We start from the raw sequence: 21,975 nt of genomic DNA on the forward strand, positions 1-21,975 counted from the left end.
GTTAGCTCCTTGAGGGCAAGAACTGCATCTCTCTTTTGTTTGGTTTGTTCCCAAGTATTTACTACATGGTGATGAAATGATGGGACAGTGAATGAGTAATGCTGAGCAGAATCCACCTCCACTCTCCCCTGGGGAGGTGCAAGAGGGAACAGGCTCAAACTACTGGAGGATTGAGGTTAGGCATTAGGAAATAACTTCCTGAGGTTAAGGATTGTGAGACATTGTATCATGGATCACATCATCCAAGGATGCTGGGGAATCTCCTTCTCCGGTTAGTTTTCGGAAAAGCGCTAGGTGGCTCTCTTTCTTGAATGGATTGAACATCAACCTGCTTATTAGTAGTAATGGTATTTATTAAACACTAACTGTGCAGAGCACTGTACTAAGCGCTGAGGTACATACAAGTTAATCAGTCCCTATCCCTTATGGGCTCACAGTCTAAATAGAAGAGAAAGTGGGTCTCAAATCACCATTTTACCAATGAAGAAACTGAGGCATGGAGACATAAAGTGACTTGCCCAAGGTCACTGTGCTCAGTAGAGTGTTTGGCACATCATAAGTGTTTAACAAATATTATTAGTATTGTAATATTAAACAATATTTAACATATACTATTGTTAATATTGTAATATAATAAGTGTAAGTGGGCAGAAATTGGTCCCTGAGAGGATGCCACTGTTAGATTATTCTGGAGGTTTGAACACTGGAAGCGTAGCCAGGCAGCACCCTGGGGGATGGGACAGGACTCAGACCGGAAGTCAGGACTTCTCAGAGCTGTGGTTTCCAGCTTCTCCTGACTCACTGACCAAGTTGGACTTGCTGCTCCACCCTTTCCCGATCTTTAAAAGGGGGATAATGACAGGCACATGGGCTACCAGGAGATTTAATGAGGGTGGATCAGGTGCTCGAAGATATTCAGATGAAAGGAGCTGCGACGTAAAGGTACAGAGAGGTGATTAAGGCTCTTGAAGCCAGATCTGGACTTGTCTTTATCCCAAGGGGTCGGGGGAGGACGGGTGGGGCAGTTTGCCGGCAGCACTGGCAGATACCGACCGGATGGCTCCTACCTGACCTGTGACCCATGAGTAACTAGACCTATGTTGCACAGGCTAGCCCATGGAATCAAATGACATCATGTAGAACCTCTTGCAGAAATCTGCTGAACCTAGAGCGTGTTGTTCCCTTGCTCCAGAGCCACTGTATTTTACCTCCCAGGACTCTGAGAATGAACACAGTCACGGCCTGCCAGCTGAGGAAGTCAGGGGCAGGAGCCGAGGCAGAGAGAGGCTGGGACTTAAAGTAGAAATATCGGACAGAAAGGCATCCAGTACTGCAGCAGTAATGGCTTGGGGACAGACCAGTAGAAACCAACTTTCAATCAGTGGTATTTATTGAGCACTTATTGTGTGCAGAGTGCTGTTGTAAGCACTGGGGAGAGTATAATATAGCAGAGTTGGTCAACGCCTTCCCTGCCCACAAGGAGCTTACAGTTTAGAGCAGGACTTGGACATTAACTGGACAAAAACCACCTCCCTGGACAAAGACATGAAGCCAGGCTAGTCAGGGTGCAAGGCGGGATCAACAGTTCAGTTTCTAGCTCTTCTGCAGGGAGCGGGTAGAGAAAGTGGTCCAACACCTCGTTACTTGTTAAAGAGAAGCAACATGGCATAGTGGAAAGAGCAGAGACCTGGGAGTAAGAAGGACCTGGTTTCTAATCCCGGTTCTATCACTTGTCTGCTGTGTGACCTTGGGGCAGTCACTTAACGTTGGTATTTGCTAAGCACTTACTATGTGCAGAGCACTCTTCTAAGTGCTTGGGTAGATACAGGGTAATCAAGTTGTCCCAGGTGAGGCTCACAGTTTTAATTCCCATTTTACAGATGAGGTAACTGAGGCACAGAGAAGTTAAGTGACTTGCCCAGTCACACAGCTGACAAGTGGCAGAGCCGAATTCAAACCCATGACCTCTGACTCCCAAGCCCGTGCTCTTTCCACTGAGCCATGCTGCTTCTCTAACTTATTAACTTATTTGTGCCTCAATTACCTCATCCATAAAATGGGGATTGAGACCAAAAGCCCCATGAGGGACAAGGAACTGTGTCCAATCTGATTTGCATATATCCACCTCAGCGCTTAGTTCAGTGCCTGGAACATAGTAAGTGCTTAACAAATACAATAATAATATATTATTATTATTATTATTAATATATAATAATAGGGAGGAGGAGAAGGCCAGGAAATACAGTCCAGTCACGGCCTCAGGCCACGTACCCCAGCCCAGAAGGCTATTTCTAGGATTGCCACTTATGGCTGTTGTGAATACTACGTGTCCCTCTGTTGACCCAGAATAACAGCCTCAGTATTCCTCAGCGTTCACAGTGGAACCCAAAGATTTCCCACCGAACGTTTGGCAGAACCAAGAGTGTTGCTGGCGGGCCTCCGGACCTGCCCCTGCTCTCCCTTATCCAGAGCCATTACGCTCTCCCAGGTCCCTAAAGACCCAGGCGCTGCTTCTGAGCCACAGGGCTCACTGGCAGAAGCTGAGGTAGATGGGCGTTTAAAAGAAAGTACTAGACAAAGGGGTTCAGCATCATAGCCACAGTGAACAGAGGACAGGCCAGCCAGAAACTGGACTGTCGGCTGTGAAACTGGAGAGATTCCCAGCCTAGCTATTTCCCAGCAGAGAGATGGAGCCATTTGTTGCCTGACCCCACCTGAGTCTTAGAGACTACATTGCCCTCTTCTCCAGGGTCATGCATCTTCTACCAACCTGGGGTCTTCTCCTCAAGACAGTGAACCGACCCAACCGAAGCAAATCAGATTTTCTTCTCGTGGCCCATAAAGCACCAAACACACCCTCTGCACTCTGTCACCATTCTCTTCAATTCCCTGCTTCTCCCATTGTTTCTCCAAACACCCACTTAGCGCAGTTCCTGCCTTTTTCTGACTTCCCCTCTGGAACAATCATTTTGCCTCCCACTTGCCTGTATCATATTTCTCTTGACAGTAAAAATGATTCATTCCCCCTTTTAACACCCTAAACTCCAAACAGGAAAAGTTAGATTTGACTGAGGACACTGGTTCAGGCTGAGGAAATGCTGGAGTAGGGGAGAGGGCAGTTAGTTATAGATTAGAGTCCCCAAGAGGTCAACTAGCAGAGGATAGAGCATAGGAGTCAGAAGGTCATTCATTCATTCAATCGTATTCATTGATATATGGGTTCTAATTCCAGCTCCACCACTTGCCTACAGTGTGACCTTAGACAAGTCACTTCACTTCTCTGTGCCTTAGTTACTTCATCCGTAAAATGGGGAATAAGATTGTGAACCTTATGCGGGACATGGACTGTGTCCAACCTGATTTGCTTGTATCCACCCCAGTGCTTAGTACAGTGCCTGGCATATAGTAAGCAATTTACAAATACCGTAATTATTATTATCCCCTTGCTTGTATGCAAGAGCATACCTAAACAATTCAAGTGGGGGAAATGTTATTCCTAGTTTTAAAGATTTCCAGAGAACAAAACCCCACTGTGAAGAACCCATTCCCCTCTAGATTGTAAACCTGGTTTGGGCAGGGAATATCTCTCTTTATTGCTGAATTATACTTTCCAAGCACTTCGTACAGTGCACTGCACACATTAAGCGCTCAATAAATAAGATTGAATGAATTCTACTGTTTCCATGTCCTGAAATTCTAGTGTCTAGCTTAAATTACTCTTGCTACAACTTAACTCTACTTCTGCTTGTTCTCCCTTTAGAGGAAATGGGAAGCAGTATGGCCTAGTGGATAGATCGCAGGCCTAGGCGTCAGAAGGAACTGAGTTTTAATGCCAGCTCTATCCACTTGTCTGCTGTGTGACCTTGGGCAAGTCACTTTACTTCTCTGGCCCACAGTTCCCTCATCTGTAAAATGGGGATTAAGCCTGTTAGCGCTATGTGGGACAGTGATTATATCCAACTGGATTACCTTGTATCTACCCAGCACTTAGTACAGTGCCTCAGACATAGTAAGCACTTAAGAGATTTTTTAAAATGGAGCTCATCACTACACTCCATATAGTTTCCTTTGGAAACTAGTAGACCACTGACAATTTGCTTTCCAGTTGGCTCTTCACTAGGCTAAGCAGTCCCTTCCACGGAATGATGACTAAGTAATCATTTCAACCAATTCCTCTGGACTGTAAGCTCACTGTGGGCAGGAAATGTGCCTGTTATGTTGTACTCTACCAAGTGCTTAGCATAGCGCTCTGCACACAGTAAGTGCTCAACAAATATGATTGACTTACAAGAGCTAGAGTTTGGACATATCTGGTATGACTCCCCAAATAATTCCTTGTTTAATGCCATTTCCTTATCAATACCTCCAAAAGTGACTAACTTGCTCCTGGAAAACAGATCCAAGGAATAAAATGGATTTTTTTTCTCTTTTACTCTTCTCTCCAACTTCTACCACTGCCCTTGAGCCAGATCCATGACCCTGAATGTGTTAAATTTTAACTTTCCCACTAACCTTAAATTCGGCCAGATTTTCCATCTCTCCCAGCCTGCCGCAACTGTTTAAAATAGAGAAGCTCCCAGCGCTTTGGCCCTTCTAGCCTGGACCAAGCTGGGGATGTGTCCTGCTAACACTCTTCCCTCTGGGGGTCCTCCAGCTTCCCACCTCGGCCAGAATGACTCCAGCATTTCACTGAAGAGGGACACCATAGATAGGGCTCACTTTCACTTCCTTTTGATTTCCGTTTGGTGTCCCTCTGCTAGGGAACGTTAGTGTTCTAAAGAAGCCTTCACTCTTCCTCAAACTTCTAGGTCAAATGCCATAACACAAATCATTCCCTAGGCTGCTGGCTCCCTTTACGGAGAACCTCTGAGTTAAGGATTGACCACCAGTTTGGCTCAAAGAAAGCCCCTTCTGGACACTGTGATATCATCTAGTTCGGCTGTCCCCAACAATATGGAGAAATACTGTCTTTTGACTTTTCCCCTTCTTTTTTGTTTTTTCCTCAGAGAGCAGGGTCCAGGACTGACTTTCATCAGCGTCCCACTGGGTGGATAATTGTGAAGCTGTCGATGGCTGCAGCCACTGCCACCACTCCTTCCTGGGTGACAGGAAGTCATCAGAACCCTTCACCTTCTTTGTGCAGGGTGGGAAAGAGTTGAGGAGCGGCAGCACCCATCAAGACTCCCACCCCACCTCCAGTTCTTAATTTGTACAAGTAGAGGGGTTGGGGAGGTGCAACCCCTCTTTCTTGAGGATGGTGATGAGGAGAGGGAATCCGCAAAATGAACAGAACCGACTAGATCCGGGGTGAGGCTCTAGAGAGATGATAGCAAAGTCACAACCACCACACCATGAGCAGAAGGAGCAAAGTTACCACTTCTTTCCGTGAGCCGTGACTCTCTCACCCGAGACCACATCGGTCTTGGATTATGATCCCCACGCTGGACAGGCACTGTGTCTGATCTAATTGACTTGTACCTAACCCAGCGCTTACAACAGTGTTTGACACATAGTAAGTGCTTAACAAATAACATAAAGCAAGCAAACAAAAGTCAACTGAAGCTTCTTCAAGACGAGCCCAGAGCTTGGAGGGGTGATGAATGCCTGGAGCCAGGACCTGAGCAGAAATAAAACAGGCTTGAGCTCTGCGCAGTATAGGGGACTTAGGGGAATAGGAGAAATTTCCTGACAGGAATATGGAATATTGGAAGCAGCATGGCCTACTGGAAAGAGCACAGGCCTGGGAATCAGAGGACGTGTTCTAATCTAGGGTCTGTCACTTGTCTGCTGTGTGACCTTGGGCATATTACTTCACTTCTCTGTGCCTGTTCCTCTTCCTACTTGACTGTGAGCCCCATGTAGCATCTGATGATCTTGTATCTACCCCATTGCTTAGTACAATACCTGGCCCATCAGTTATTCTGAGGATGTTGAAGGCTCTCCTGTGCCAATTCAATTCTCATCAACATGGAATGGTTGAAATGTGGGCCTAGGCTACACTAATTAATCCTCAGAATTCCTTCCAATTCTAGAATTTTGATTCTTAAGAAAATTGTGTCCTTGCGGTTCTTTCTCTGAAAGTCACAGTGTGAGGAATTCAGGCCCCTTCCACCCATCCTCTGAGTATCAGCTCCTGCAGGAAGCCCTATCCGAGTGTCACAGTATTAGTTGCCTGGGAGACCAGAGATGGACCCTGATTTGGGGTCATTTTTTTTCTCCTGCCTAGCTAATGCAGCAGCACAGTTTGTTTCTGTCACCACTGATGCTGCATCTGGAATTTTTCAGTGTCCTCTGAAGGCTAACAGTGTGTCCTCCCTAAAGAATGCCAGCCTCAAACCCTCCCCGCCTTTTGTCAGGAATGGTGTGCTTTAGGGTGAAAGAAGAGATCAATTTTCAGTTCCCTAATGAATTGGGAGAGGCAACAGGCACTAGAAATGCCTGTTGGTGGTTAGCCATCATGTGACGTACATGCATTTTGCAAGCTGTTTGTTTCCCTTGGGGGATTTTTTTCCCCCCCTAATATTCCCACATCAGGGCATCTTGCCCCCAGTTTGTATGCTCAAAGGAATCCAGGGTAGTAGCAGGAGCTCTGAAATCCCTGGCTGGTTGTGCTTGGGTCATCTGCCCCACTTGCCCTACGCTAAAGCCTTTCAGAACTGACAACATGCTCAGGGAGAGCGCTTGAAGAGGGTGGAGCACAGGCCTGGGAGTTAGAGAACCTGGTTTCTAATCCCAACTCTGCCACTTGTCTGTTGTGTGACCCTGGGCAAGTCACTTCTCTGTGCCTCAGCTATCCAACCAATAAAATGGGGGTTAAAACTGTGAACCCAGTGTGGGACAGGAACTTTTTCCAACCTGATTATCTTGAATCTACCCCAGTGCTTAGTTCAGTGCCTGGTACATAGTAAGTGCTTCACAAATACCATAAAAAAAAGGCTGGAGGAGGGTGGAGGGTCACTCTGTAACCTTGACTCTTAAGGCCCAGAGAGGTGAAGTTTTCCAGGGGACGTAGCAGTTGTGGAGTGTGCTGAAGGGAAAGTTTAGCTGCAGCAGATTAGCCTGAAACCTACAGAGATGCCCAAGAGCAGAGATCAAGGAGAAACAGTCCAGAAGGCACAAGGCACCAGTACCCAGACTTCTATTTTGTCACTTTAGCCAGTCCGACGCCTCCAAACCAACGTAGTTCAGATGAGTTATTTTTGTCAGAAACATCCGGATTGGCTGCTAGCACAACTCCCACTTCTCTAGCTGACAACACAGCTCCAATTTATTCCCTCTAAGGTTTTCTTCTCCTAGGGGCTCACCCCAACCTGGTGGAAAATCTGAAGACTGCAGCATCACCGGTGATACAGTAACCCAAAATAGCTCCTTCTTCCACCTCTCCCGAGGCAGCTGAAGGAAACCTGGCAGACAAACCAGTATGTGTTGGGCTGAGGGCTGTTTAGGGCAGGAACTTCCTAATCTGGGAGGAGTTCCACAAGGCAAAAGGGAGAGCCCAGTTCTGGGAAAAGCTGTATGAATCCCAAGTGGAAAAAAAAATACTTATGCAGGGTTCTCTATTCCAGGTCCAGGGAAGACCACGAGGAAGCCACCCCCACCAAGGGAAAAGGAACACATTCTACTAGTTGACTAAAGAAAAACAGGAAAAAAATTCCCAAGTATGGACTTCAGCTTCCTTAACATTTAGTATATACAATCCTTTTCTGTTTGTCCTAACCTTTGCTATCAGCTTAGTTCATTACTTCTTCCTAGGGTCCTGGGAGCTCCTTGTGGGTAAGGACCGTATCTACCAACTGTTATATTGTGTTTTGTAGAGAAGCAGTGTTGCCTAGGGGAAAGAGCATGGGCCTGACAGTGAGAGGACCTGGACTCTAATCCCAGTCCCACCATTTATCTGCTGTTTGACCTTGGGCAAGTCACTTCACTTCTCTGTGCCTCAGTCACCTCAACTGTAAATTGGTGATTAAAACTGTCAGCCCCCTGTGGGACATGGACTCTGTCCAACCTGATTATTTTGTTTTTGCCCCAGTGCTTGGTACAGTGCCTGGCACATAGTAAGTACTTAAATACCATAAAGCACTTAGTTCCCCACTCTGCACACAGTAAGCACTCAAAAAATGCAATTGACTGGGGTCGATGGAGGGCTCCTGAGCCCAATTCACATCACCCTGTTTTGCAGACAGGCATGTTATGTGTTTTCCCCCTTCTCTCTCCCCCCAGGGTCAAGGCAAGGCCGTAGTCCAACCAGAACTAGAAGTCAGAATCCCGTTTATACTGGTTCTTAAGTACAGGCCCTCTTGAAAGTTTTTTGAATATTTTCCAACACCAAGACAGTCAGAAGAATGAAGCCATTACACTCAGCCTTAAACGGCACTCTCCTCAGGTCCACGCCTCCACGCCACCTACCACTTTTACAAAGTTCCATCTCTTCTTTCCAGCACCTCTCCCAGGCAGAGTTATGGGTTCAAGACCCCAGATGATAGAAATAAAGAAAAGAAGCTTTCACAGGCTGGAATCCACCCACTGAGGGCAGCACAGGATAAGGGAGGTGTTCCCTGTGGCCTTACGGAGCCTTTGTCACCAGCAGGTCTCCAAACTCGGCAGCTCTCTTATAGGTGAGACAGTGTACTTTCCATCAAAGCCCGGCTGCCTGTCCAGCAATAATGCTGGCAGCAAAAAGGCAGCCAAGAAACGCCTTGGGTACTTTCCACTTGAACTCAACTAGGCCTGGAAACAGTCCGTGAGCAAGCACGTTAAACAAACGGGGCAATTCATGGTGCTTACCCTACAGACTTTCCCACTGCTCCCCCACACCTCCTTCCTCTCTTTCGATCCACTTCCCCCTCCATTCCATGAGCCCCATTCTGTCCTCTTATTCCACCACCTGACCAATTTATCCAAGGAAAAAAAAAAAAGCATCATAAAAATCAGATCAAGGCAAAAACTTTTCCTTCCACTTCCCACTTGTGCTCTGGAAAAAACAGTTTCAGATTGTCTGATCTCCAGGGGAAGAAGGAGCCGTGGACCTGCTTGAAACTGGTATAGTCAAAGGGTCGCACTCTGCACCATTCACTCATTCCATCGTATTTTATTGAGCGCTTACTGTGTGCTGAGCATGGCACTAATTGCTTGGGAGAGTATCATATAAACAGACCCTGCCCACAATGAGTTTACCGTCTAGAGGGACTCAATCCTAACTAGAAAAGTGTGACACGTTGAAAACGTCAGTCTTTTTTAAAACAGTGGATTATCTGGAAAGTTACATGATGAATGCATGCAGGACTGGGTAGATTTACCAGAGGCACCAGTGGATTTTGCCAACCAGGCTAGCCGCTTTAGCCGCTCTTGCTGTTTTGGAAAGCTATCCCATTATTCCGGAGGAGGAGGGTCTCTCCTCTTGGCAGAGATTTCTGTCCCTGGTCTCCCACACAGCCATGAACAGGTGTGCCCTTGGAAAGCATTCTTCGCTGAATTCTTAGGTGTTATAAATACACAGATAAGAACAATTGTCCCCATTCCCTATCTGGTAGAAACAAGTCTTGCAGGAAAACAAATCAGAGTGAAGAAAGGTTGACTCTACCCCCCACTAGGATGACTTATCAGCAGTACTTGAAGATGACATCATTCTGTGTAAGGCCCTGGAGAACAAAAGCACCATTAGTCATTACAACAAGCAACGACCTAGAGTCTCTTGATGCAAGATTAGTATTAACATCCCTGATAGCCATGGGAGAGAGCTCAGTGGTTGACCAAAGTCTGCAAAAAACCTGGAAAAATAAACAGTAAAATCACAAAATGGAATCAAACCTGTTGGGATGGGGGGGAAACCTACGCACCAATCAACAGCCCACCCCCATTTTACCCCAGGAATTTCAATTAAGTTTATAAAAGTAGCTCTGCCTCATACTTTCACATTTCGAGACTGAAGTATACGGAGTGTGACCTGTGCAATCAAGTGACCAAATCTCCTAAACTTCAACTTTCAAGTGCAAAGCCCCTCCCAGCAACTAGACCAAACAGGCACGCCTGCATTGGGCATGGACTGGGGTAGGAAGATCAGAAGATCAACCTAAAATGGGAATTCATGAGCTGGCAACCTTATGCCGCCAGCCTCCTTGTGGAGGAGACACCCAGAGCACATTGACCACTAGGTAAGCTAACCAAGGCCTCTTGCTCCTCAGAATTCTAACCAAAGTCCTGATGAGCTCATCTTAAACAACAAGAGTTCAAGGAGCGATGCCAGCATAGAAGGAAACACACCTTCTGTGTTCACTCCCTCAGATAACAGGAAATGCAAGGAGACTATCGGTTAGAAGAGTGATTTGAGGACTGACAGGGAGAAGGATGGCTATTTTGACGGGCTTTTAGGGTGAGGTGGGGCTGAGCTGAGCAAACATTCCCTGCAAGCACCTCTGTCCCCGCTCTAATTCATCACCTTGGAGACCAGGCTGGGAGTAGCTTCAGCCTGGAGGCAGTGGTAGCTGTGGAAGGAAGACCAGAGAGTCTGAGGGAGGTTTTCTTAGCTTTGCCTCAACACAGTACCAATTTGGATTGAGATTCTTCCCTTCTAGACTGTAAGCTCTTTGTGGGCAGGGAATATTTGTCCATCTGTTGTACCGTACTCTCCCAAGTGCATAATACAGTGCTCGGTACATGGTTAAGTGCTCAAAAAGAACCCACTGATTGACCTACAGAAATAGAAGAGCCAGCCTAAGATCTCTCAGCTTTCCATCTGGCCCCACCTGGCCTGCCTCCTGCTCGAAGCCCTGGCCAAGATGGAGAGCCCAGCTTGCAAGTCCGTGTTTGGGAAGCAGCAGAATGGAGGTGAGGGAAGAATGGATAGCCAGGGAATTGTTTTCCTTGCAGTGATTGGATGCAACTGAGTGGGTCTTCCAGATCTCAGGCTGCTTCAACAGCTGGTTCTTTGGACAAATAGCTATTTTAAGGTGAACTGAAGAACCACAAATAAGAATGACCAAGTGCTTAAAAGACACAGTGAAGAATTGGGGACACATGGGGAGAAATGGGAGGAGGCAGTTGCAGAAAGAGCCGAATAGGGTTTGCCGAAAGAGCAGAATTGGATTGGAGCAGTGATTAGAAACATGCTTGAATACACAACTGCACTATGTTGGCTAAAAATGACTAATATGTTTATTTGAGATGGGTAGGAGGCAGGTGATACTACAAGACTGCCATAATTTAGGATTGGAGGGTATTTTTTTAAGGGTATCTGTTAAGAGCTTGCTTTGTGCCAGGCACTAATGCTGGGGAAGATACATGCTAATCAGTTTGGATACAATCCATGTCCCTCATAGGGCTCAAAATATTAATACCCATTTTCCAGTTAACTGAGGCATACAGAAGTTAAGTAACTTTCCCAAGGTCAAGCAGCAGACAAGCAGCAGAGCCAGAATTAGAACTCAGGTCCCCTGACTCCCAGGCCCATGGCCTTTCTACTACGTTACACTGGGGCCATATAGCTGTCTTTTGGTATTTTCCCAATTTGGAAGGCTTGTAAAGGCAAACAGATTGGCAGTGGACACAAAACCCCATTCTCTCGTCCCTGGCTTTCAAGTGGAGAAGGTCTGTACATGAATCAGCCGACCACATCCCCAGCACTCCCTCCTCCCTCTCCCACTGTCTAGCCAGCAGTCCTGGAGAGATTTGGAAACAAAGGTTAGGAAGAGGTAAATAGCCTTCCTTCAAGCAACAGTGTTATTTCTGAGGACAAAATGTTCAGGATCCCAAGAAGCAGTTTAGGAAAAGAAGAGTTTATTGCTGAATGTGTCATCAAATGGCAATAATAGACATCTAAAGAAGAGCTACGTCTTTGCCCAGTGTACCTTTCTCTTCAGACAGAATGGTAACGGAGTCAAATGGCAATCATCCACTGATGTCATAATCCCTACCACCTGCAAACAACTGCAAATCCACTCCTCGGTACAGTTATTTTTTTTTTAAGTGAGCTAAAATGTACACCTGCCAGAGTCCATCCAGAACTCAAACTTTTCTTACCCACTCTTTTCCCAGAAGGAAGCTTTCATTACATTTTTTTTTTAATGCAAAAATTCAGATCAAATTTTTTTTGTAAATATATATACACACACCCATATACACCCCCCCAATCTTGTTCTTATAGGCCTTATTAATCAACTCTCCCAAACTCTTGACATAATCCTTTTACTATACCACCCGGGCATCAGACTCAGGGGTCCGGGTTGTCAAAACTCCTTGAGGAAAAATCTCAAATAACACCCCTACTGCAATTCTAGTTGCTTCAGATGGAGACAGAGACCAAAAACACAGCTCTCCATCAAGTTCTCTGCTCTTGCTGCTTCACTGCACACCCGAGGGAGGAAAAATGTTGCCACGAAATATTTCTGAGGAAAGGAGGGGTCACAGTCACATCTGAAGGGGAGCATGGGAACTGGAAAAAAAAAGCAGCTAATATCAAAGTCTCATGCCAGTTTCCAAATATATTTTTCCATTCTTAAGAGTAACAGAAAGTGCATGCGGGCAGCAGTGGAGAAGTTTCCAGAGGAAACTGGAAAAAAAAAATACTGTCACTTTGGTAACCGCAGAATACTGCTGATCTCAGGTGAGACACTTGCTGGTTTTTAGCCCCAGACAACTGAATCAATTTTGTCTCTCCATACTAAGAGCTGAAGGTATGGGATTGGATAGTGGAGACTCGGTTCAAAAGCAAATATGAGCTCCCCCATAAGAAACCAGCAAGAGAATTTCACTCACAACTGGGTGATTAAAAAGTTTCTCTCCTTACTGCACATCCACTGTTCTGTGGAGTCCTTTAGATGGAACCAGCTGAGTCTTCAAGGCTGCCAAATCATGTTGTCCCAGCAAGGAGAGTCACCATTTGTAACTGTACCCCTCAGAATATGGTACAAAACACAAAGGACACATTATGTAACTTACACGTCTTTAACTTACAGGTTATTTCATTAGCATTTTATAATCTGAACTTCACATGTTAACATATGGCTTTAATTACTACAGTTTCAGGCACAATGGGAAGGCTTTACATTTAGGGGAGGGATGACTATAGATATAATTGATGGGCTAAAATAAATCCCAGGTGGAGTAAAAATACCAAAATAGAGGGCATAATCCAATAATAATGAAGCAACTCATGATTTGGTTCAGAAAGTAAAACAAAAACTCTTCCCAAATTAAAGAAAATCCCTAGTTTATTTTTCAAAGAAATGCATCATTAGGACTACCTTTCTAAAGTAGCAAAGCTCATTTATCTCAGTAAAATTTCTGGTTAACAAAGTCTGGTTTTTTTTGGTTTGTTTTTTTAAAAAAACCTCCCCAAGAGGCTACTGCACCAATACAGATTATTGAAAAACTTCAGCAATGCCAAGACCTTGAGACTCCACTGAAGGAAAAGTCACTATTTTCTGTAGAAATATTAAACACTGAGCATGGCATCTTATTCACTGAACTAGAATAAAGGCTTCCTGAATCACTAAGAACCCACTATGAACAGCCTTAAAATTTAAAAATACGCTATTTTCAAAGTTGCCTAAAATTATAGGATTTAAATAAAGCTAGTCAGATTCCATAAAAGCTGCAGCTAAACATGGTAAGATTAAATATTTTTTAAGCCTAAAGTAGAATATTTTATATAACTTATGAAGCTCATGAGCAATTATGAAAATTTTCCTTCACAGCACTTTAAAAAAAGGTTGACTCAATGCTTTTAGGGAACATACAGGAAAGCAACATGTCTAGTACAGTGGGTGGTATTTAGGCCATTGTAATAGAATGAATAGGGCTGGTCTTCCAGTCTAGCTTGTCCCAATCTGTTTTGGGGTGCCACCCTGAGACAACAACAATAATAATAATAATCCTGGCTATAACTTGGCATCTAAATCCCACGGCTTGTCCCCTCTTATCTAGTTATATAAGCTGGTTTGCTTTCTTTTTTTAATTATGAAGTTGCAATTTTGCTCCAGAAATCCAAAAATCCAAACCAATGGTTTTCCAGAGCTGTACTTGTTTTCTTTATCCAAGTTCTTTGTGACTCTTAATTGGGAAACAAGGATATTGAGATTAAGGAAAACACAACTTTCTGGCCTATAGCCAAAATTGGTTCAAAACTGATTCAAAGTGAAAAAGGTTTTGATTTTCTGCATCACTGGCCCCAGAGAGAAGATGGCTGAGAGTCCACTAAGGGAGTGGGGAGAAGAAGATGAGCCCTTGAGAGATGTACAAACATGTCACCGTCCCTTCAAGTTGGTGGGACACATCTTTCTTAAAATTACTTTCCCCTTTTAAAATTCACAATTCTCTTTTCACTCCTGGGCCTCAAGCAAAAATCACAGTAATAAACATTCTAAAGCCTTTTCCTCATCCTTCAATAAAAGTTAATCACCTGAAAGTTTACTTCATACAGATATGGTTTTATCTAAGAGTAGTATGGTTTTATCCTAAGAGTAGTAAGACAGCAGATGTATTAGAAATCTCACAGACACCACAGTAATCAGAGGTATGTGAATAGGAAACCTTAACGAAAAGGCAGGTTAAAAACAAAAAACAATCGAGGTGTGTGGAATAAGTCCCCTCTGAAATGGTATATCAAATTGGGTGTTGGAGAGCGTGGATGGGTATAAGAAACTGTTAGCAAATGCCTCCACATATGAAACAAAAATTAATATAGCCCCATGGGTGCCACTGGATTTGAAGATAGGTTTCTTCAAAGTTACTTCTGATCCCCAAACGTGATAGACACAGGCCATTTTAAAAGAGGGTGTCAAGTTCTCTTCCAAAAGAAGATTAAGTTTTCAATGGGGAGAGAATGGGTATAGCAATTTATATTCTTCATGAAATTACATGGCCCCAGGCCACTTTTCATGGTAATCACCCTTGCCCTGACCCAGCAGATCAGACCGCTCTGTAGCCCCGTCTAAAGCGGTAATAGGTTTTAGGGACCTAGGGCCATTTCAAGGCCAGGTATGCTGTGGACTTGCTAAACCGGACAAACAGTCCTCGTGTTCCTTCTGAGGCCGAGCACGAGAGAAAGAACAGGTGGGGGCATTAGAGCCATTTGGTCTGTCCATCAGAGCTTAGTGTGCAACCCCCTCTACAGCTCTCTCTACCACAGTCCCGGTCACGAGGTCTCTTTCAACAGCCCCAGCTTCCTCAGGGCCTCTCGCCGGGCTTCTTCCGTCGAGCCGCGGCCAGAGAACTGAACGGTGATCCCCTGCGGTCTGAATCCCACCGCCCTGGGGAGAGAGCTCGTCCGCTTCCTAACGTCCTGACCAAAGTCCCCCTGCCGGTGTTCATAGAAGCTCTTGGTGGCATTCTGGCGGGAAATCTTGCTGCTGATGGAGGCTGCTTCTGGGCGGAAGGTGATGCTTTTGCCCGTGGAGACAAAGGGGCTGGTCTCCCTCTTCAAGATCTCATTGATGTTCTGGTACCCGTTGGACACTGCTTCAGGCCGTTCCCTCTGCAGACCCTTGGGCCAGTTGCCGCCGCTGACCTGATCTACCTCAACCGGGACCGGAACTTCCTTGGTAAAGCCTGGGGCTTCATCTCGGTTCTGTTCAGGGGCCACGTCCTTGGGTGAGGTGCTCCTCCTCTGGTTGGACGTATCATTCCTCTGCAGCTGATCTTCCACTTCTCCCATGAGAAAGGCCACCCCATTGATGTTGGCGAGAACCTGGGCCTTTCGTTCCTGCACATTGACTGCTGCTTTGGAGATGGTCTTGTTAAACTCCTTCCCGGTGCTATTTGTCACACTGATGTTGCTCGGGAACCGGTGAACCTTGGGGGCGGGTGGGGGGACTGGGTGCCTGTGCCACAGGAAGTGGTCCCCATTTAGGGCACAGGAAGGGACTGGTGAGAGTGTCCTCCATTCACTGACTTTTCCTTCCTTCGAATGGGATGTTGGGGAGAGACCCTCACTCCCCCCCCGCCTCTCAGAAATCTTCTGGGCGATGATGAGCGGCGTGGGGACAGAACGGGGGAGTCTGGGGTGCTCTGCTGGAGGGGAAGGGGACAACAAGTCTTTCCTGGAAGGGACCGGAGCGGATGCTAGAGGTGAGGATGGTGGTAGAGGAATGACCAGTGAAACGGCAGAGTCAGGAACCAAAGTTTTCTCGGGCACTTGTTCCCTCAAAGCCAGGGTTGGTGCGTTCACTTTCCCAGAGATTCCGAATCCTGAAAAAAGTCAGAAACAAGAACTGCCATAAGTAAATGCTTTGCTTCTGTGAAAGAAAATACCATGCTTCCACTTCCCTGAAATATTCTAAGTACTTTAATGGGTCTAAGGTCTCTGCTCTGGAGTTCTTTAAATGATTCTGCTTCCATTGCTCTCACTAGACCTCTGCAAGAATAAGGGAATTAAGGATAGCGATGTGATTATAAGATAAGTATATTCAGCTCTTAGGTGGCCAGCACTGTGTATAAATACCCCCAATCCTCTCCTTTCTTCAGCATGTGGCAAAGGAAGGTTTAAATGCCCTATTTAAATCATCTCCAATTACGTGGTTTACAATGCCACCTCCAGCTGGTTGCCCAAAGACACAGCAGCTTTGGAACCTAATTCACAAAACAAGGTTTGCTGCTGTTTAGAATACATAACTGAATAATCCAAAAATGAAGGTTTTCTTTTCTATACTGGGATTACAGCAGTATTAAATAACCTTCGGTATTCCTCTTCTTTACCACCTTTCCCCTCTAGAGCTAAAACCAACCAGTTCTTGGTTTTGGGTTACTAGAGTCAGGTGATGGAGGAGAAAAAATTAATCCATTCAGTAAAGAGTAATTGCAGCATACAGACACAGTGGGCCATAGATAATTTTGTGCGATCTCTGCACCTTATTTACATTTATGCAAGATGTCCCTAGCAAAAGCGTGGGACCTGATTTTTTTTTACCTTCTCTCCCTTGCACCAACTAAACACCAGCTGCTTATGATGAGATTTGGAGGTATGAACTGAATCACACTTTGCCAAAGAAACAGAGTTGCCCCAAGCCTATATTTTAAAAAAGGTGTGGCAAGCCACTCTGAGAGACCACATACTGGCCAATCTATCTTGATGGGAAATTTCAGCAGTCTCTGTGGCTGAGGGGTTGGACAGGCAGCCCACCTGGAGAAATTCAGGTAAAGTCCAAGCCCTAAACCGAATCACCCACATCTTTTATATTTTTGCAGTTGTACAAGTAGGAGGAACTAGCTCCTTGCCAGCCCCTCAAAATGAAGTGAGTTTAGAGAGAGGTGCACCTGCTTGTTTATTTTTCTTTCCATGACTTTAAGCCATCCCACTTCCCCCTTTCTGTCCCGGGCCTGTGTTATTCTACAACTGCCACTTGTCTGCTCCTCGGGCAAGTCACTTAACTCCTCTGTGTCTCAGTTACCTCATCTGTAAAATGTGGGACATGGATTGATTAACTTGTAACCCTCTCAGCACTTAGGACAGTGCCTGGCACATAGAAAGTGCTTAAGATGTACCATAAAAAAAAAAAAGCAGTGAAAAGCATCCATTGAGGCTCCACCAAACAATCATCACATAAGTGGTCTCATCAGGTTTCTGTACAGGCCAGCCGAGCATAAGGGACACACCAATGGAACCAACCTGGAACAGGCTCGATCATTTGTGTATCACCTGAAGCTGCGGGGGTATCTTGTGGCTGCTCCACCTCCCCAGTCTCCGGGGTCCGTCGCACCAAATCGATGATATCTTCTGGCTCCGAGTGACTGGAAGCACTCTCCTCCAATGACTTCGGCGAGTGACAATGGATCCCACTGTCATTGAGGGTCGGATCATCCAGCTCGTTCTCCAATGAGTCAATGGTCTCTTCGAAAAACAGGAGGACATCCTTTTCCTCGTGGGTGAGGAATTGCAGGCTCTCATCATCCTGCAGATGAGATTGAGGAAATGGGGCAGAGTAAAGCAACAGAGGCTAAATAAAGTAGAGAAAGAGGCAGAACATGAAAGGGGCCTTGAAAGGTCATTTGCTCGCCTCCCTTTGGTTCAGACCTTCCCTTGCCTAATCAGGATAGTTAGTTTTAAAGTATCCTTCAAAAGCATTTTTTTGAAATGGAAATTGAAACACAACATATAACCAGTGTTTTGACTTTTTTTAAAATGGTATCTGTTAAGTCCTTACTATGTGCCAGGTATTGTACTAAACTCTGGGATAGATACAAGCTAATCAAGTTGTACATGGTCCATGTCTCACATGGGGCTCACCTCACAGTCTTAATCCCCATTTTACAAACGGAGACCCAGAGATGTGAAGTGATTTGCCCACGTTAACACAGCAGACAAGTGGTGGAACCAGGATTAGAACCCAGATCCTCTGACTTCCAAGCCTGTGCTTTATCCACTAGGCAACACTGCTTCTCAAGACTCTTAGCTATATCTCTGAAGCAAGCCAAAAAATGCCTGCTTGGCTATAAATTCCTAAAAGACATGTCTTATCTTCCCCTTTTAATGACCTCTGGCCTTCACCTTTATGAAATGTTGACTAACTCTTGCTGGAGGAGAGAGAATGCACAGTCATCCTGTAGGTGAAGCAGAGACTCAGGTTTTGAATACTAATCTCTGAACTCTGCAGACTGGCTTGCTATATGCCCTTAGGTAATCCACCTGGTAATGCCTGCCTGGGCAAGGTGAGCAAGCATGGCAAACTGGGCAAATGTGGAGCTTTTGATGCTTAATGGTGGCTTGGCTCAAAAGTTCCCTGGTAGCCCTATATCAGCCATCAAGAGAAGATGTTTTCAACTTTAATGGTCTTGGGCGGACTTGGTGTTTAAGCTCTTTGACAAAGTACAAATATGTTGCTGGACTTCCATCTTAAGATGGGGAAGCAAGTCCAATTGAGGGCTATTCAGGTGAGGTAAACAGCAGGGAAATATAAATGTTCATCCACTTTTCCCTCTCATATGCCCAGCACACGCTTTTCTGGTGGAGCCAAACGGAAGTTTCCCAAAATGGCAGTGAATCCTGGCAAGTTAGGAAAAAATCAATCTTAGTTTGGTAGTGGCGTACAAATACTATTCAGAGTCATTAATGAATATATTGGAGAGCTTTTGTTGGAGAGGATGTCTGCACTGTTCCCTAGAAAATTGACCCTGGGTGAGATATGCAAACTACACAGCAGTTGGGCACTGTCTTTACATCCTAAGCTATTATTTCCTGCGGTTGTAGGCAGCGAATGTGTCTACCAACTCTATTATACTGTACTCTCCCAAGCACTTAGTACAGTGCTCTGCACACAGTAAGCGCTCAAAAAATACAACTGATTGAGGAGAATCAACCAGGGGCCATGAAGTAGGCAGATAAAAGCAGAACAAGAGACCTTTGAGACCTTGGATAAGAGAAGCAGCATGGCCTAGTGAATAGAGCACAGGCCAGGAAGTCAGAAGGACCTGGGTTCTGAACCCAGCTCTGCCACTTTTCTTTGTGTTACCTTGTGCAAATCCATGTACCTCATCTGTAAAATGGAGATTAAGACTGAGTCCCATGTGGAGCATGAATTGTGTTCAACCTGATTAATTTGTATGTATCCCCACTGCTTAGTACAGTGCCTGGCACATAATAGGCACTTTAACCTGTACCATTAGAAAAAAAAAAAATCATCTGAATGAGGCAGAAATTAGTGGTGAGTTAGGGAGGAGTAAGCAAAAAGTAGCATAGTTCCAGGGACAGCCACAGAAATCAGAAGTGCCCCTACCCACTGCCCATAACTACTAAAGGCCCATGTTTGCTCTGATAAGGAGTTACCACTTTAGAAATCCAGCTACATACCTTCCAAAAGGCTGATGAACACTTAGCTGTTGGATTACTACGTATCCCAGCAAGGAACAATTGGTGCTGATTACAGAAGGGTTTGAGAATAAAGACAGCTTCAGCACTTAGAGTGACCTTGGTATACTGGAAAAAGTGACCCTACAACAGCAGGATGAAATTTAATAGACTGAAGTGCAAGATTGAACAATATAGCATGAGGAGAAACAGGCTACAGATGACAGAAGAAAGACCTGGGAGTCGAAGTTACTCTCAAGCCAAATTTGGGCCAGATGTACTGCTATTTTAAAAGCCAATATGTATTAATAGGAATATGATGCACAAGTGCCAGGAAATAATCTTCTTGCTGAACTCTGCCCTGGTCAGGCCTGATTAAAAGTGATTGTCTGGCTTTGGCCAGTGCACTTTAAAAAGGATGGCAAGAAACTGGAGATGGCCCAGAGAAGAGCAGCAAAAGTGACCAAAGGGATGGAAAACAGCTCCTACGAGGAAAGGTTAACGGATTAGGGCTGAGAAAGCTAAAGAGAGAAAAACGGTCTTCCAGGTTATAAAGCTGTTTTTAATGGAGAAAGTTGACCAGTTCTCCAAGTCCACAGGGGCCAAACTAAAGGAAATGGGCTTGAATTAAAGCATGAGGAATATGGGTCAGATACAAGGGTCATATGGGATTCTTGACTGTGAGGGGAATAAAAACCGAGGCCAGGCTTCTGAGGGAGGTTGGGGCAGCTCCATCCCTAGAGATACAAATTTTTTGGAAAAGAATATATTGTTCTCCGGGCTGGATCACTTTTTTAAAATGATACTTGTTAGGCACTTACTATGTGCCAGGCACCGTACTAAGCACTGGTGTAGATACAAGCTAACCAAGATGGTTATAGTCCCTGTCCCACATAGGGCTCCCAATCTTAACCCCCATTTTACAGAGGAAGTCACTGAGGAACAGAGAAGTTAATGGACTTGCCCAAGGTCACACAGCAGACCAGTGGTGGAGCTGGGATTAGAACCCAGGTCCTTCTGACTCCCAGGCCCATGCCCTATCCACTAGACCATGTTGCTTCATGCTACTAACACTATTAAACTCTCCCAAACACTTAGCACAGCACATTGCACACAGTAAGCAACTGGATTATTTGAGGAAGGGAAAGAGAAGGCTAGCGTTCTCATCCTGCAGGATCTCTGATCTTCTTTAGGGTTGTTGGGCCAAACCATAGTGAAGCCCAGCGAGAGGACACCCTCAGCCACAATAACAGCTGCCTCCGCCATTTCTGCATATCACAGTCAACGCTGAAGAGCTGCTGCCAACCCAGGAAAGAGACTGGTGCCCTCAGAGTGGTAAGAGATGGGCACGTCAGCCCAAATGGCTTGGCATGCCACCCTGACATACACGCTGGCGGTTGCTGATGCCAGATAGAGACCCTGGGAAACTGAACAACACTGGCACTGCTGCCACCCGAAACAATAAAGCTGTTGTGCAGTCTGTTTCCCAACCTATCATTTTTGGGATAAGATTCAGGGCCCTGCTTCTAAAATGGAGTTGTTTCCTGCTCCTCAGTCCCACTCAGTTCCATCTCTGAGAATCTGAGAGAAAAGGGCCGGCAATCTTTCCTTAATCTAGAATAGATTCCCTTCCTTTCTACGTCCTTCTCCTTGTACTAACCCAAACCCACCTCAAAACTCTCTTCTCAGAAAGGTGGAGGATCTCACCCGCCCAAACCAGACAAATAATTCCATTTGGAAATCCTCAATTTTGCTATCCAGAAGGACCAAATTTATCAAAGTTGGGCCACACCTTTCATGGAGACGTAAGGAAAATTCAATGGGATCTGTGGAGAAAGGATGTTGAAGTTCTGAATGGCAGCCCATGAAAGGACATTCTATCATATACCCACTCCCCATTGTATTTGAAAGTGACATCATGAGAAAACTAGAATGCCTCAGTGATAAACACTGATAGGAGACCAGCAATCAGTCCACACTATATTGCTATCAGACCGTTTTTTTAAGCTACCACTTTTTGAAAGCTCCTGGCAGGCAGGGAACATAGTCTTTGCTTCTGCATATTTTCCCAGGCGCTCAGCATGGCCTAGTGATTGGAGCATGGGCCTGGAAATCGGAAGGTCCTGGGTTCTAATCCTGGCTCCGCCATTTGCCTGTTGTGTGACCCTGGGCAAGTCACTTCACTTCCTCTGTGCCTCAGT

The 21,975-nt window shown here is 45.4% G+C and overlaps 1 protein-coding gene across 2 annotated transcripts in view; it reads right to left on the minus strand.

Annotated features, from left to right (window-relative positions):
- Nucleotides 1–11,755: 11,755 nt before the first annotated feature.
- The window catches only part of PROSER2 (proline and serine rich 2), a 30,925-nt gene continuing 20,705 nt past the window's right edge, over nt 11,756–21,975 (minus strand). The window contains exons 3-4 of one of the 2 annotated variants that reach the window (XM_029077935.2): nt 17,630–17,882; nt 11,756–16,182 (exon numbers count right to left, since the gene is read on the minus strand). In XM_029077935.2, coding sequence (XP_028933768.1) covers nt 15,131–16,182; nt 17,630–17,882 — 1,305 coding nt within the window. In that variant the 3' untranslated portion in view covers nt 11,756–15,130. Of the gene's footprint in view, nt 16,183–17,599; nt 17,883–21,975 lie in introns of both variants that reach the window. The other variant, XM_029077934.2, reaches the window with a different exon arrangement.

The sequence above is a fragment of the Ornithorhynchus anatinus genome, chromosome 13, assembly GCF_004115215.2.
Source record: "Ornithorhynchus anatinus isolate Pmale09 chromosome 13, mOrnAna1.pri.v4, whole genome shotgun sequence".
NCBI classification, from domain to species: domain Eukaryota; kingdom Metazoa; phylum Chordata; class Mammalia; order Monotremata; family Ornithorhynchidae; genus Ornithorhynchus; species Ornithorhynchus anatinus.